The sequence below is a fragment of the Taudactylus pleione genome, unplaced genomic scaffold, assembly GCF_031769625.1.
Source record: "Taudactylus pleione unplaced genomic scaffold, aTauple2 ptg000397bl, whole genome shotgun sequence".
Lineage (NCBI taxonomy): Eukaryota > Metazoa > Chordata > Amphibia > Anura > Myobatrachidae > Taudactylus > Taudactylus pleione.
The window spans coordinates 6,507,050-6,521,609 of NW_028284799.1; the positions used below are offsets into that span (position 1 = coordinate 6,507,050).

The 14,560-nt window shown below is 41.1% G+C and overlaps 1 protein-coding gene across 1 annotated transcript in view; it reads left to right on the forward strand.

Annotated features, from left to right (window-relative positions):
- The window catches only part of UNC45B (unc-45 myosin chaperone B), a 32,137-nt gene that overhangs the window by 9,094 nt on the left and 8,483 nt on the right, over nt 1–14,560 (forward strand). The window contains exons 6-16 of the mRNA XM_088446383.1: nt 2,179–2,346; nt 4,645–4,810; nt 5,006–5,176; nt 6,600–6,771; nt 7,028–7,328; nt 9,919–10,013; nt 10,802–10,943; nt 11,051–11,191; nt 11,468–11,595; nt 12,806–12,872; nt 13,026–13,139. Coding sequence (XP_088302509.1) covers nt 2,179–2,346; nt 4,645–4,810; nt 5,006–5,176; nt 6,600–6,771; nt 7,028–7,328; nt 9,919–10,013; nt 10,802–10,943; nt 11,051–11,191; nt 11,468–11,595; nt 12,806–12,872; nt 13,026–13,139 — 1,665 coding nt within the window. The remainder of the gene's footprint in view (nt 1–2,178; nt 2,347–4,644; nt 4,811–5,005; nt 5,177–6,599; nt 6,772–7,027; nt 7,329–9,918; nt 10,014–10,801; nt 10,944–11,050; nt 11,192–11,467; nt 11,596–12,805; nt 12,873–13,025; nt 13,140–14,560) is intronic.

Sequence of the window (14,560 nt, forward strand, 5' to 3'; positions counted from 1 at the left end):
TCCCCCCCCCCATTTTCAGAATAATTATACTCGCACTTATTTAATAAAAACAAACAAAAAACAAAAAAATGATAGAGATAATAATCATTTAAAAAAAAAAATGATAGAGATAATAATAATAAAACAAAAAAGTAACCTTTCCATGTTTCTCCCAGTTGGATTCCAAAGGGACCTTCCTTCCAATTCAGCCAGCACCCCCTTATATCTACAAATCCAGCCTTCCCCCCTTCTTTCTGACCAGGAGATGACCAGTCCCAGGGACAGGCTCCCCAGACATCCAGTCAACAATCGGCTCAGTATTGTATCATGCAGAGCACAGAGGATCCAAGATGGGGCCAACAAGGAGAAATGGAGCAGAGTGGAGTTCACTGCACAAAAACCGGGCACCGGACCACACCGGTGGATGCCAGGAGCATTACTGAGGCCAGCCTTCCCCCCCCTTTCTGTCTGACCAGCCAGTCCCCTTCCCCAGCTCCAGCCCCTGTCCCCCGCAAACCAGAGACACTTACATGCAGCTGCGGCGGCCGGCTCCTCCTCAGTGCAGTGATGAGGCGCATGAGACGTCATGACATCATGCTCGTCTTGCCTCAAAGAAAAAAAAAAAACTTTATTAATTTAAACCAGGCAGCTGCCGCTAAGTGCAAGCGCCAGTGGCTGTCTGACTCTGGACGTCTGCGCTGCATAGGAATGAGGGGCGGGCCCAGGACCACCAAACAGCGCCCCCCTTCGGCCGGTGCCTCTGGCAAGTGCCATCCTGGCAAATGGTTAGATACGCCCCTGTCGCTGGGCTTTTGAGTCGGGCTTGACTTAGAGCTGAATAAGTGGTGAATGGCAGTGTCTGGAGTGACGGACAATCCACATTGTGCGCTCCTATACTTCTTTCCTAGAACTATCTAATAATGGAGATTGTGTGGTGATACAATATCAATGGGAAGCTGCACTCTATGAAAAAATGCCAAAAACACGTGGACTGTCTAAACTATATTACAAGGTCATTTATTGGAATTGGAATCGATAGCGCAATATTCATTTTTCCTGTGTGTGTGTGTGTATATATATATATATATATATATATATATTTATATTGTAACACAATCGGATTAGGGGTCCCTCTCCTGGGGTAGATGGACTCCCTCTTCACACACACAGCAGCAGAAAAAATAGTACACCAGTCTGGAGTCTCGTCCCAACTGGTCAGCGCCAGTCTTTATTGTGCAATGAAAAAGGAGAACAAAACATAAAAGTAAACGCTAGCCCGTCTGGTTGCTAACTAAACAAGAGGTTCCCTCTCTAAAGAAATAGTGGGACCCACTGCCTCCACTATCAACACAAGCGCATGCACAAGCTTACAGGTATTTTCACCAAGTGTCTCTGAGCCAGCCAGTCTGCTTGCTCTCCCAGGTATGAGCAGGGGCGCCGAGAGGGGGGGGGGGCGGGTACAGATTACCGGGGCCCGGGCTTCCTGAGGTGCCCGGCGGGGGCCCGGGTCCGGCGCCGCTCCCCCTCCCAGCGTGTGCTGAGCTGCAGTGGAGACTGCTGTGGCTGCTGAGCAGCAGCCACAGCAGTCTCCTATGCCTGTGGGGGGGGGCGATCACACTGATCGTGCCCCCCCTGGCTTTGAGCAGGGCTGCATATCTTTTCTTTTTTCCGGGCAGGGGACGTAGCCACGCCTCCTGCGATTAAGTCATGCCCCCTATTACCCGGGCCCGCCGTGGCTCTCAGCGGGCCTGGGTATGAGACACCAGCTTACAATCAGACACAGCCTATAGCAGCCAGTTCCAGGTGCAGAGCCTAATGAGCCTGCTAACAGGCCAAAAAACAACACCTGGAGTAGCCTGTGGATGGAGCCCTCCCTCTCTTCACATCCACACCCCCAGGTCCCAAACCGGATTTTCTAAAAGCCGATACTCAAATCTGCTTCACTGCAGACTTTCTCCTGGGGATTTTAGAACACACAGGTCAAAAACCTAGGGCAAATGTATCTACCACTGACCACTTTATCAGTGATCCTATCACAATATATATATATATATATATATATATATATATATATTAGTAGCAGTACTAATAGTAATAACAAATATAGAAGAAAGCAAGTACTAACTTGATATTTGCGAAGAGGACTTATGTAACATTCTCCTAACATTATTACAATTTTCTACCTGCTCTTTGCTTTAGGCTGTCAACAATCTTATAGTCCTGGGCAGGGAAGATGCCGGTGCTGAAAGGATTTTCCAGAGCAATGGTGTAAATCTCCTGTTGCAGTTGGTGGAAACCAAGGACCCGGAGCTGGTTATCTCTGCAGTGAGGACGCTTTCTGGCATGTGCACTGGGCATCGGGCACGAGTAAGTCTGCTCCCAGTTTTTTATTATTTAGGGGTAGAATGTCTTGTAGGTCTTGTTTCCACTAGAGAACAATATGTTTTGCCTTATCTGCCCTATTACCCCCCCAAAAAAAATTGTGGTTTTTTTTTTCATTCAAGTTTTTTATTGAGTTTTCACATAAGATAATAGGATACAGAAAGTAAATAGGAGGGTACACAGGGGTGGAATAGGTGCACAAAAATTTAGGACAACAGTCCTATAGTGAAATACACAGCATAAACAGTATTTCTAAGAAATATAGCATAAAACTGGATTTAAGAGAAGAAAAATCTAAGATTCAGAAGTAAGAGATTGTAGAATATTAAGGTCAATAGTCCTGCTATAGATGGATGATCAACCCTGCTCTTCCCTATACTCATTCCACCTAAACCATTTCATATGTGGAGACGAAGCAGATGTGGAATACTTACAATTGGCAGTCTCAAATCACAGTGCTTTTCAACCTTATTTTCAATGGAAGTCAGACTAAGTTCTGTGGGTCTCATTCAGACCCGCTCGCGAGCGCAGGACGCTCGCAAGCGGGTCGATGGTGCCCTAATGCGCATGTGCACGACGGAGGGAGCTCTGTCGTGCGCATGCGCGAGGCCCGCATAGCGACAGCCAAGCTGTCGTCATGGGTCTCGCACCAAAGGGGGCGTGCTGTCAATGGTGACTGACAGCACGCCCCCTTTGGTGGGCGGGCCGGGGACGTTGCTGCCCAGACGGAGGCGTTCCCATGGGAACGCCTTCCGTCTGGGTCCGGCCCCACTGACATCACTAGTGATGTCAGTGGGAGCGCTTTTGGGGTCTCCTGGGCTTGCGGCAGCGAGACCCTACCGTCAAGACCATCGTGACCATCTTTTTGGCCGCTCGCATAAGCTGTGGGTGGTCACCCACAGCTATGCGAGCGGCTAGGAGGCCGCTCCATTTTTAGGTAGGAGGGCACTGATTCAGAGCGAGCGCTCTGGTCAGAGCGTCCGGCTCTGAATCAGGCCCTGTGGCAGATCTCCAAAGCTGCGCAATAGCAGCCTTAGTAGCAATTAGTATATGACCCATGATAAAACTATCTCCCAGCGTCAGACTACCAGGATAGAAATGGAACAAGGCAACTAAAGGATCCACCGGTATATTCACCCCCCATGACTTTACCAATCATGACAAAAATTTCAGACCACACGGGCTGTAAAAGAGGGCACAACCAAAAAACATGAAAGATATCTCCTACACAGCCGTAGTTCCTCCAACAGTATTTAGAGATAGAGGGCCATATTTTGTGCTGTCTTACAGGGGTAAAATATACTCGGTGAATCAACTGGATAATCATTTCCGAATGATTAGTACATTGGTACACCTTAAAGCACACACGGAAAATAACCTCCCAGTCCTCCTCATCAAGTGTCCTAGAGAGATCACCCTCCCATTTCTTTTGACAAGCTAATTTACTCGTCTTGCCTTCCATTATTTGGGATTGATACCACCACGTTATGCCTCCCTTATGGTTGGAGGACTGAAAACGCTCTAAAACATATTCAGGTAATGATAAATGTATTAATGAGGGAGAGAGGAAACTTTAAATCCAGTGACACAATTGTAGGTGCTTATAGAAGTCCTGCTTGGGAATAATGTATTTATCCTGAAGATAAGAAAAAAAAAACATCCCCATTGTCAGTCAAAATATCCCTTGTGCTCTTCACAATCCTTGGCTTGACTCCTTTCCAAACATATTTGACAATAACCTTATAAAATCTATTGCACAAGGATTTAGGAAGCAGCCTAGGAATTGTACAAAGTAAATATAAAAGTTCTGTGAGTAGTACCCTTTTGAAAGCTGCTATTCTGCCTGACCATGAGACTTCGTGACACATTCAGTCTTTTGTGAAACTTTCAAATGCTCTAAAGAGGGGGTTGTAGCTACACTTAATAAGATCTCTTTCCCTGCCAAGATGAACACCCAATAATTGTGTTTTTTTTTTCAGTAATATACAAAAATACAATGACTAATAATTTCCACTTAGTTACTTTGAGGAGCTCTGCTAAACAGCCTAATAAAACGAGGAATGCTAGAGTGCCTTTTTAGATGTAGCCTATTCAGAATTTCCCAAATCTCATACATTCTGGATAACAAATACCAAATACCTGTATATAAATATGGCATGCTGTTGATTTTGTGGACAGATAGAGATTTTATGAACATTAAAATTAGGTTCTTAAATTTCCCTAAAAGCCAGTCTAAAAGAGTGGATCAAATATATCACATGCAAATTGCTTTCTTCCATGTAGGCAACAGCTATTCTACACCTTGTGGGTTTTAATAAAATCTGCAGCATTATGGCTGTGGACAATGAGGAAATAGCTCTGGCAACATGCAACCTTGTGCAGAACATTGTGGACTCGCTGACAGGAGAGGATCGGAAAGAACATGGCAAGGAGGAGTCTCTGGTATTAGGTGAGAGCTCAGAACACATGAATGTATTGTCAACTTATTATATATATATATATATATATATATACTCGTGACAGCTGAAACCCAATAAGATCCGGTAAAAAGAACCGAACGGAACCGAGTAGAACCGAGCCTGCACATCCCTAATATATATACTGTATAGTTATTGGTACATATCTGGCAATTTGTTTTTCACAGACACTAAGAAGGATCTGCGGATGATCACCACCTGCTTGTTGGACATGCTTGTCAGTAAGAAAGTCTCTGGACATGGCAGGGATCAGGCACTGAATCTGCTCAATAAAAATATTCCCCGCAAAGACCAGAAGAATAAAGACCACTCCAAATCTCTCTTTGTGATTGACACAGGTTAATTTTTCATTTTCTTTATTTATAACAACAGATTGAAAAGATGTCCACATACACAGCATATAGAAGTCAATCTATCAGACATAAAAAGAAAACAATAGAAAATGAATGACAGGAAAATTCACAGCTCACTGATAACAGCAACAATCTGAACAATCTGAACCAGGGGAAGTGGAGGATGGGGGACATGAGAACATCTAATGAGACCCAAACTGAAATATGAGATAGAAAGGTGGGCATCTAGGGGCACTAAATGAACCTTCACCCACAAGAAAGCATGGATATCTACTAGTGAATTGCATATACAATTCAGTGTTTTTGGTGGCCAAAATCTGATGCTCACTCATCCCATTAAGTGCCCACTAATGCAATGTATTAATTTTCCTTTTGTGTTTGCCTAATGGAAAGACAAGAATATATACAATATTCATGCTATAAAATATAATTTAATTTTTACAAAAATTCTTCTAAGCCTGGCGACATAGTGCTTTTTTTGGCATTATCTTACAACCACTTTACGTTATCTCATGCTCTTCTGTTAGTTTTTTTCTTTCAATACCCTGTACAGCAGGTGTAGGATTGTAACAGGAGTAGCAAAGAAGGGGAAAGGGGGGTTCTGGGATGGATTCTTGCACAGGATTTTTAGAAAACTAATTATACAAATTGTTATGCTGAACCAACCGTAAAGACTAATAATCTGGAGTATTATCATCCTTGGTTACAGATTGTTTGTGGTGCTCACTTGGAATTAATGTATATCACTATCATAGATATTATTTTGCACAGGCAAAAAATAAAGAAACATTTATTTTGTGGGGCACTTTTTTGAAATATACATATAAAATGTGGTTAATAATTAAAACTTAACTTTTAATAATATATACCTTCAAAAATGTAATATGGTAAATACCAAATAAAAGAATGGGGGAAAATATAGAAAAGTAACCTTTACATTTGTGTTAGCAATATAATTTAATAAGAAAAGATTACCTCCGGTCACAGATAAATGGCAGTGTAACAGGAGTAGGTCTGGTTACTGGAGGCAAAACCTAAAATGAATGGTGGTGTGACCAAGGTTCTGAGGTTCAAGAAAAATGACAGAGGGCAGTCAAAGTGGAGAATTTCACAAATCCTACATTTTATCTCAGCCTGTACATAGGGATTATAAAACTACATCTAGTCCTCTAAATACATTTCCTGTACTAAACACATTTGTGTTTTACAATTCCTGGTTTCAGATAGGCTCTCATTGTTGGTGGGTTTATGTTTCAAAGCTGAAAAAGAAACTATAAATTCTGATGTTAGAACAAGAGATTTCCTAAATCATTGATCATTCTCTTACCATATGATTGTGTTATTGTAAGATTCTTCAGAAAGTTCTCAGCTATTAATATAATACAATATTATTATTTTTTTCTCCCAGGATTGAGGAAAATTCTTAAAATTTTGGGTCAGATCCCAGAATTACCAAACAGCCTCCCCTTGACAGTGAACACCCGGTTAAATGCTTCTATTTTTGTGAATAAATTATACGATGATCTGCGCTGTGATCCAGAGAGAGATAACTTCAGGATAATCTGTGAGGAGTATATAACGTAAGCCACCCATTCACTAAATTGCTACAATAAGGATGTTTCATAATTTGTTGTTTCTGCACAACAGAAATATTTTCGATGTATAATTTCTGCAGTATAAAATTAATAAACAATAAATAAGTAATAAATTGTAATCATAACTGTATTAATGTAAGTGAAATTACTTAAATTACCATCCTGTCAGTCCTCAGGCTGTTATCTATCATTCTGTATCTATTTGCTGTAATTTAACAAACATTTGTTATTTTTCCAACAGTGGAAATTTTGACCCCAAAAACATGGAAAAAAACCTGCACGCCATACAGACTGTGTCCGGCATCTTACAGGGGCCCTTTGACCTGGGAAACAAACTCCTAGGAATGCAAGGGGTTATGGAGATGATGGTAGCGCTGACTGCCTCAGAGAATGAGATAGACCAGCTTGTTGCAGTGGAAGCTCTAATTCACGCCAGTACAAAGCTCAGCCGTGCCACCTTCATTATCACCAATGGTGTCTCCATGTTGAAGGACATCTACAAGAAAACAAAAAATGAGAAGATAAAGATTCGCGCCTTAGTGGTGAGTGTGAAAGCTCCACGCATTTTACCAATACCAATACAGATATCACGAAAGGGTGTAGAACTGCATGCGATGGAACATACATATTTCTTTCTGTGCTTGTGTGGTAGTAGTCTGTTATAGTGCCTCTCAATAAGCAAAAAGTTACTTCAAAATCTTTAGAGTGCTGAAATAGTCTATAGAAATAAGTGTTCCTTGTACATAGACCTCTAAAAAACCTTGTACATAGACCTCAGCTGAGGCCCTTTTCTCCATTACCATTAATAATTTATTATCCTTTATTATCCTTTATTTATATGGTGCCACAAGGGTTCCGCAGCGCCTTACAAAGTACAGAAACAAATGAGCACACAAGACAACAGTTATTAACAGTACAGACAATGCAGGACAAGTACATGATTTATAAACAATGCTGCATAACACCTAAATAAGCAGCAGGGTGTCAGTAAGCAGTTTTAGGTGCCATTGTAAATGAAAGTAAAAGTAAGGCAAGAAGAAGCACGTGAGGAAAGAGGGCCCTGCTCGCGAGAGCTTACATTCTGGTGGGAGGGTCAGACAAACAGGGGTGACACAGATGGGATAGAGAGTGAGGAAGGAGCATAGAGTAGTGGGTTAGGATGAGCGCTGGAAAGCATTGAGGAAGAAATGGGTCTTGAGGGCCCATTTGAAGATTAAGAGCCAGGAAGCAAAGTGATGGAGGAATTTTGCAGGAACAGTGGTGTCAGAGGGGTAAATCCAGGGTTTGGTGATGGCAAGGAGAATCAAGGCATTGCAGATGAAGTGCTCATGAACGGAGATCAGTTTATTATAGACAAAACTGGCTTATTATTATAGACAAAAACTTCACCCATCTATACAACTCCAATAATCTCAATAATATGTCATCATAAAATTCTCCCTTAGTGGCCAATTCAATACATGGCCCAACATCACCATGATGTCCAGCTGGGTACATTAAAATGTATTATGTTAGTTAATCTGCACCAATTTTCCTACACAACTCTATGGGATGTAAAAAAATATCTGAGAAGATGGGTGGTCATATAATACACTTTGTGACCATTTAGGAGGAACCCCTATAGCCAACATATTTCACAGCAATGTGTCCATTGTATAGTTCATTGGCTGGTCACTTACCTCTTGCTATGAAGCATAATGTAAATTAGTATATTATGAACAAATATTGTCTTATTTGTTCTAGTGAAAGCATGCATTTTTCTATAGTGTAGAAGCCTCTTTAGATGTAGAATGCTCCTGTCACAAATTTCAAAGTACTTTTGGCATGTATATCCAATGCTATCGGTGAGTTTGCTTAACCCCAATATTAAGTATTGTAGCAGGCATGCAGTCTTACAGACTGCACTTTAAATATTTATTTTCAGTAATTGACAACAATAAGCTCATGTGCCCAGTATTACACAATGACTTCGTCTGGTGCTGCCCCCCATACCCTTCCAGGATTGAGATTACTAGGATCACTTGTAACTTGCAATACAATTGCTTTCTAGCACTCTCATTACGTCTTACTGATTGCCTGATAGTGCAGATCCTTACTAAGTGAACTCTACCTGCTTTCGGCACATATGCTGACTGATTTTAGCAGAGGAGAATTGGAGAACACAATTCAATCTCTAGAAGTGGAGACAACTGGTAATCAAATCAACATAGCTGTCAGGCTATCATTTTCATTTCTTGTCATTATCTCTAGAATCATACCTAAAACACAGCATCGCTTACTACAATATAATGTGATCCTTTATTTGTATTTTTTCTACCCATCTATTATCACCAGACTGCATCCTTTACTGAATTCAGAAACTCTCCTACTGTGATTTCTTTAACCTCCTTTTATTTAACTTTCCTATTCAACCATTCTTACTTACTTAAAATGCCTTCATTACTGTTATCCTAACTACATTTTTGATGAGTTGGGCTTTTCTTTAACAATTATTTGCTACGACTGTGTCAGTGCAACTTCTTAATATGTATACACTATATAAAGGTTCAAAAACACTTTGCAGCCCATTTCGTCCACCCAACTCCTTCATAAGGGATGTGGTTAATAGACCGGCGGACTACATGCCGCCGGTCTATATCCCAACAACTAAAGCCCAATGGGGGACTTAAGATAGGCGTCAAAATACTGACACCTATCTTAATCCCGACGCCGGAGTACAGAAGGATGCCAGACCGATCGAGGTAAGTCCGGGCGGCTTAGCACTTAGCCACGGCAGGGGGGGGGGGTGGGGAATGTTAGGTTTATAGACTTCTGGGGGGACTTAGAGTTAGGTACATCCCCCAGGGAGGGTTAGGGTTAGGCTAGGGGGGGTTAGGTTTAGGCACCACTCTAGTAATCTAAGGGTCAGGTACTTCTAAAGGAGGTTTAGGGTTGGGAGGAGGGAAAGGGGGGAGGAGGGAAAGGGGGGGTTAGGGTACTTACTAGCCCTAGTTGGGATCTTGTCCTGTCGGGCTTCTGTAGTCGGGATTAAACAGCCGTCGGTATTTCATACCCATTCCCTTCATAATACATATTGCTCTATAATATGTTTTTTTATGATAATGATTACCATGCTTGAATATTGAATTGCAGGGTCTTTGTAAACTGGGATCTGCTGGAGGTACAGACTATGGTTTAAGGCAGTTTGCCGAGGGATCTACTGATAAACTTGCCAAACAATGCAGGAAGTAAGTGTTTCTATAGCATACAATGCCCTTACCATAAATCATATTTCATATGTATATGTGAATAATTATGTGGACCCATTCAAATCTACCCTGATGTTTTGGATATCTTTCCTATATTATTGGCCCCACCAGCTCTCATCAAATAACCTAAATTCGAGAGGCTTGTTTCATGCACATATTTGGGTAAGCACTTAGCATGTGACCACAAAGGGCCTGAGTCTGAGTTGTATGCAGCGGCAATGTTGGACGCAGTGGAGCAATGTCTTTGTTCTGATCTTAAAGACACACTGCACATGCATCCTGATTTTGTAGGTACAGAGTCGCAGTACAGATTTGGACGCACAGCAGCAGAAATATAAGGGGTGTTCCTGGATGGTGATTGTGAAGTAACTGGGGGTGGCTAAAAAGACGCACGGACATGTTGTGTCTTATGGGAGTGTCACAGGCGTGTAGCTGAAAGCAGTTATGTACAGGGAAGCTGAACCATTTACATTTGAGGCCATACTCAGACAGAGAAACTGCCACAGGGCTGGTGCAAGTTTCAATGCTGCGTCTAAAGACGAACCAAGCAGTATTGCAGCGTCTCTGGACGCTGATAGATATACACCAGAGAAGGGCTTTGTAGTGGCATTAGTATAAAGTAGCAGATACAAGACTGGCAAAAGGCACAGATACGGATGCTGCCTGAAATTAGGACTACTACAGTAGGTTCGGTGTTTTAGAATGTATATATCCTCTTGTTTGATAATCAACTTTCACTTTGTAAAGTGATTGGTGTCTCTTCACAGGTGGTTGTGTAACCCGAACATTGACTTACAGACTAGGAAGTGGGCAGTGGAAGGGTTGGCTTATTTGACATTAGATGCTGATGTCAAGGATGACTTTGTTGAAGATGATCAAGCTCTTAAAGCCATGTTTGAGCTATCGAAGGTATGTAAGGCCTTTCAGGCATCTGCTCATTCATTTCTGATAATGGCAATTACTTTTATATGCAGATATTGTAGACTGACAGTGCTGTTCAATCATCTCTCATACAGACAAGTGATAAGACAATTCTATACTCTGTGGCTACCACTCTGGTCAACTGCACAAACAGCTATGATGTAAAGGAAGTAATACCTGAGCTGGTACAGCTGGCTAAGTTCTCCAAGCAGCATGTGCCTGAACAACACCCAAAGGTAAGTGGATGACACGCATTGTGGAAACAGAAAAATCTGGAACTCCACGTAGTAACCAGAAACAATAGAAGTATCATATCATTTTTATTTATTTGTTTATTTCACTTTTACACCTCCGATAAAATGTAAAGATTAAAAAAAAAAAAATGTACTATCTGAAAATATCCTATGAATGCAAACCACAATAGACCTTTTTCAAAAATATCTCTAAATACCACATGTAAATTTGCTGTATATTGCTGCAATATTAACATTGCCCATATTAATTCCTGTTAGGATAAGGCTGACTTTGTGACAAAACGTGTGAAGAAGCTGCTTAAGGCTGATGTGATCTCGACTCTGGCGTGTATGCTGAAAGCAGACAGTGCCATCCTGACAGACCAAACAAAAGAGCAGCTGGCCAGGTAATGCCACCAAGAGTACAGGATGACCAGTTATATTCAGGATACTAATAGGCAGGCAGACTGTCAGACGACAACAGTCTTCACCATTCATTCTACTTAGTAACTGCTCAAATATATATATATAGAATAAACCTTAATTCTCGATTGCCCATGAATATCCATCAGCTAAATCACCAAGGGAAGTGTAATAACTCACATTTCACTTGCAGTTTTAGCAGGTGGATTGTGGTATGCAATGGAGAAGTAAGGTACATATCGTAAATATAAGTATATATCGGGAAATCGGGGTATTTGGAAATACTAGCACAAAATAGACCTATCTGTGCAGTGGTGTCACAGGGGTTGGTAACACCCAGTGCGATAGGGGTTTTTAACACCCAGTGCGAGAGGGGTTGGTAACGAACAAGTGCGGCCAATTGACCCCCTGTGCGTGCCGGAGGCATGCGCATCTGGAAGAAGAGACTGGCGCTGCACACTAACACTTGAGTAGTAACCGGCAATTTGGTGTCATCCTCTCGGGGGGTGACTCCTGGTGTGGTCCACATCCCCCTAGTGACGCCACTTTATCTGTGTAAGTATTCATGTGTGCATATATATGGGATGCAGCCAGCCTGACTTTCAGAATGTTGACATGATCTAAATGTCGATATGTTGACATTTAACATGTGGAGATTCATAATGTCGACACTATGTAAACAAGTTCAAAATTAATGTCGGCATTAAGTCAACACATGAAATTATGGTTGGGCTAGGGTTAGGCAGCAGTTAGGGTTGGCTTAAATAGCATTGAATGATGACATTTCATACCACACCCTATGACAGGGGTTCCCAACCACAGTCCTCAAGGCACACTAACAGTCCAGCTTTTAGGGATAGCCATACTTGAGCACAGGTGACTTAATTAGTTCCTCAGTTATTTTGATTAAACCACCTGTGCACAATCATGGATAACACTAAAACCAGGACTGTTAGTGTGCCTTGAGGACCGAGGTTGGGAATCACTGCCCTATGATATCAGACATCAACTTATCAAACCTCTCTTTGTCAGATACAGCTGAACATTTTAGTCTTACATTTAAACATGTATCAGTACACACAGTCTCAGGTATTCCAACCCTGCTAAATATGGAATTGTCGCAAAAGCTTAGTTAATGCTTCTTGCAGTGTTGATGTGAAAACATTGTGCAATGTATATATTTCCCATTTTTAGGGTGTTCCTGGCATTGTGTGAAGATTCAAAGGACAGAGGAACAATTGTTGCACAAGGGGGAGGCAAGGTAATTACTATATCATGCCTTTTTACTCTGTCTTCATAAGGATTCATGATGCAATCTGTAGCTAAACACTACATTGGTAAAATGAACAATAACTAATGGTGTAAGTATTGCATAAAATATATAACATTACCATTTGATATTTGTCTTAAATAGGCCATGATCCCACTGGCTCTGGAAGGTACAGAAGTAGGGAAAACAAAGGCTTCTCATGGTCTGGCTAAGATAGCAGCTGTATCAAACCCTGACATTGCCTTCCCTGGAGAGAGAGTATGTATTACCATGACACATCTTCTGCAAGTGTCAAATGTTGCACGAAGGTGCATAGCCATAATTTAATTAATACCAAGAGTTTCTGCTCATTGATCCTTTCTGTGCATAATTTGCAAAACACCTTGCTTTTTCATCAATGTGCTTAAAGGGTCTACCGACATGTAGATGCCTTCATACGTACGACTCGGGCTGTAGAAAGGCACACGAGCAGCGAACTGTGTATAAGTTTAAATGTCACATCAAAGATCGACCTCCTACTACTTTAGGACTATTCCTTTCATTGAATTAGACTTGTATGTTTTTCAAAAACACTGTTTATTTATGACTTTAAAAAGCGGTGATTAATGGATAAATTTTTCCTCTTTTTATTGTCTTTTTGTGTGAAGCTTATATTTACAGTGCTTGGAGCACACATATAAATTCACTTCTTTGCCAAAATCATTCATGAAGGCTTAAAATGCATCCTGATAAAAGTATAGGGGACACCCAGCTCTGATCTAATGCATATGTAAAGGCAGAGCAAGGAGGAGGCCTGAAAATGCACCCTGACTACAACTTTCTCTCATTTAATAATTTTGTTCTTCAAATTAAGGGCCGAATTCAATTAGCCGTGAATAGTGCCATTTGGAGAAAAGTTTTCGCCGATTTGCGCTTTTCGCCTGTTTTCTACTTTTCTCTGTATTTAATTCCAGGACGTTTTCACCCACGTGAAAATTTGACATGGAAAAATAGGTGAAAAAGTTTCTCCACATACAGGCAGGCGGATTGGAAATGCAAAATCACTATTTTGGGTTGCAAATGTGGGTATTTGAATCAGAACCCTTTTGACCCCCCCCCTAATGACTAATCAGTACAAAAAATTAAAAAACTTTTGAAAAATGGGTAACAAGTGGAGGGGCCTGGTATTTTGGGGGGTTATATGGTTGGGACAGGTGTTTTTGAGATTGCTGGAGGCTGCAGAAGGTGTATTTTATGTTCTTTTAAAATCTTCATATTACAACATCAGGATATATTAGTAGTACTAATATATCCTGATGTTTGTAATATGAAGAATTTAGTACCCAAATTCATGTACCCCAAATTTAACTACAGTACTTATTTTTCTGAAAAAACAATGCTTTTTATCATTTTTTCACACATATGCATATAACAACCTTTTGCCTCAAAATAAGTTCACTAAATACCTTTATTAGGGATATTAATACTCTTCTATATTGATTCCCAGGGTCACTGAAGCATTTTATGGGGTACAGACTGATTTCCCCCAAAAAGAGGTCCTTTTCGCTAGTTTCGCTTTGTAAAACATTTGCCTATCCGCGTTTTCGACTATTTTACAACTGAATATGGTGAAAAGCGGGGACGCGCATGGAGAAAACATTGCGTCAAAACAGGCGAATTAGGTGAATTCATTCCGTTTT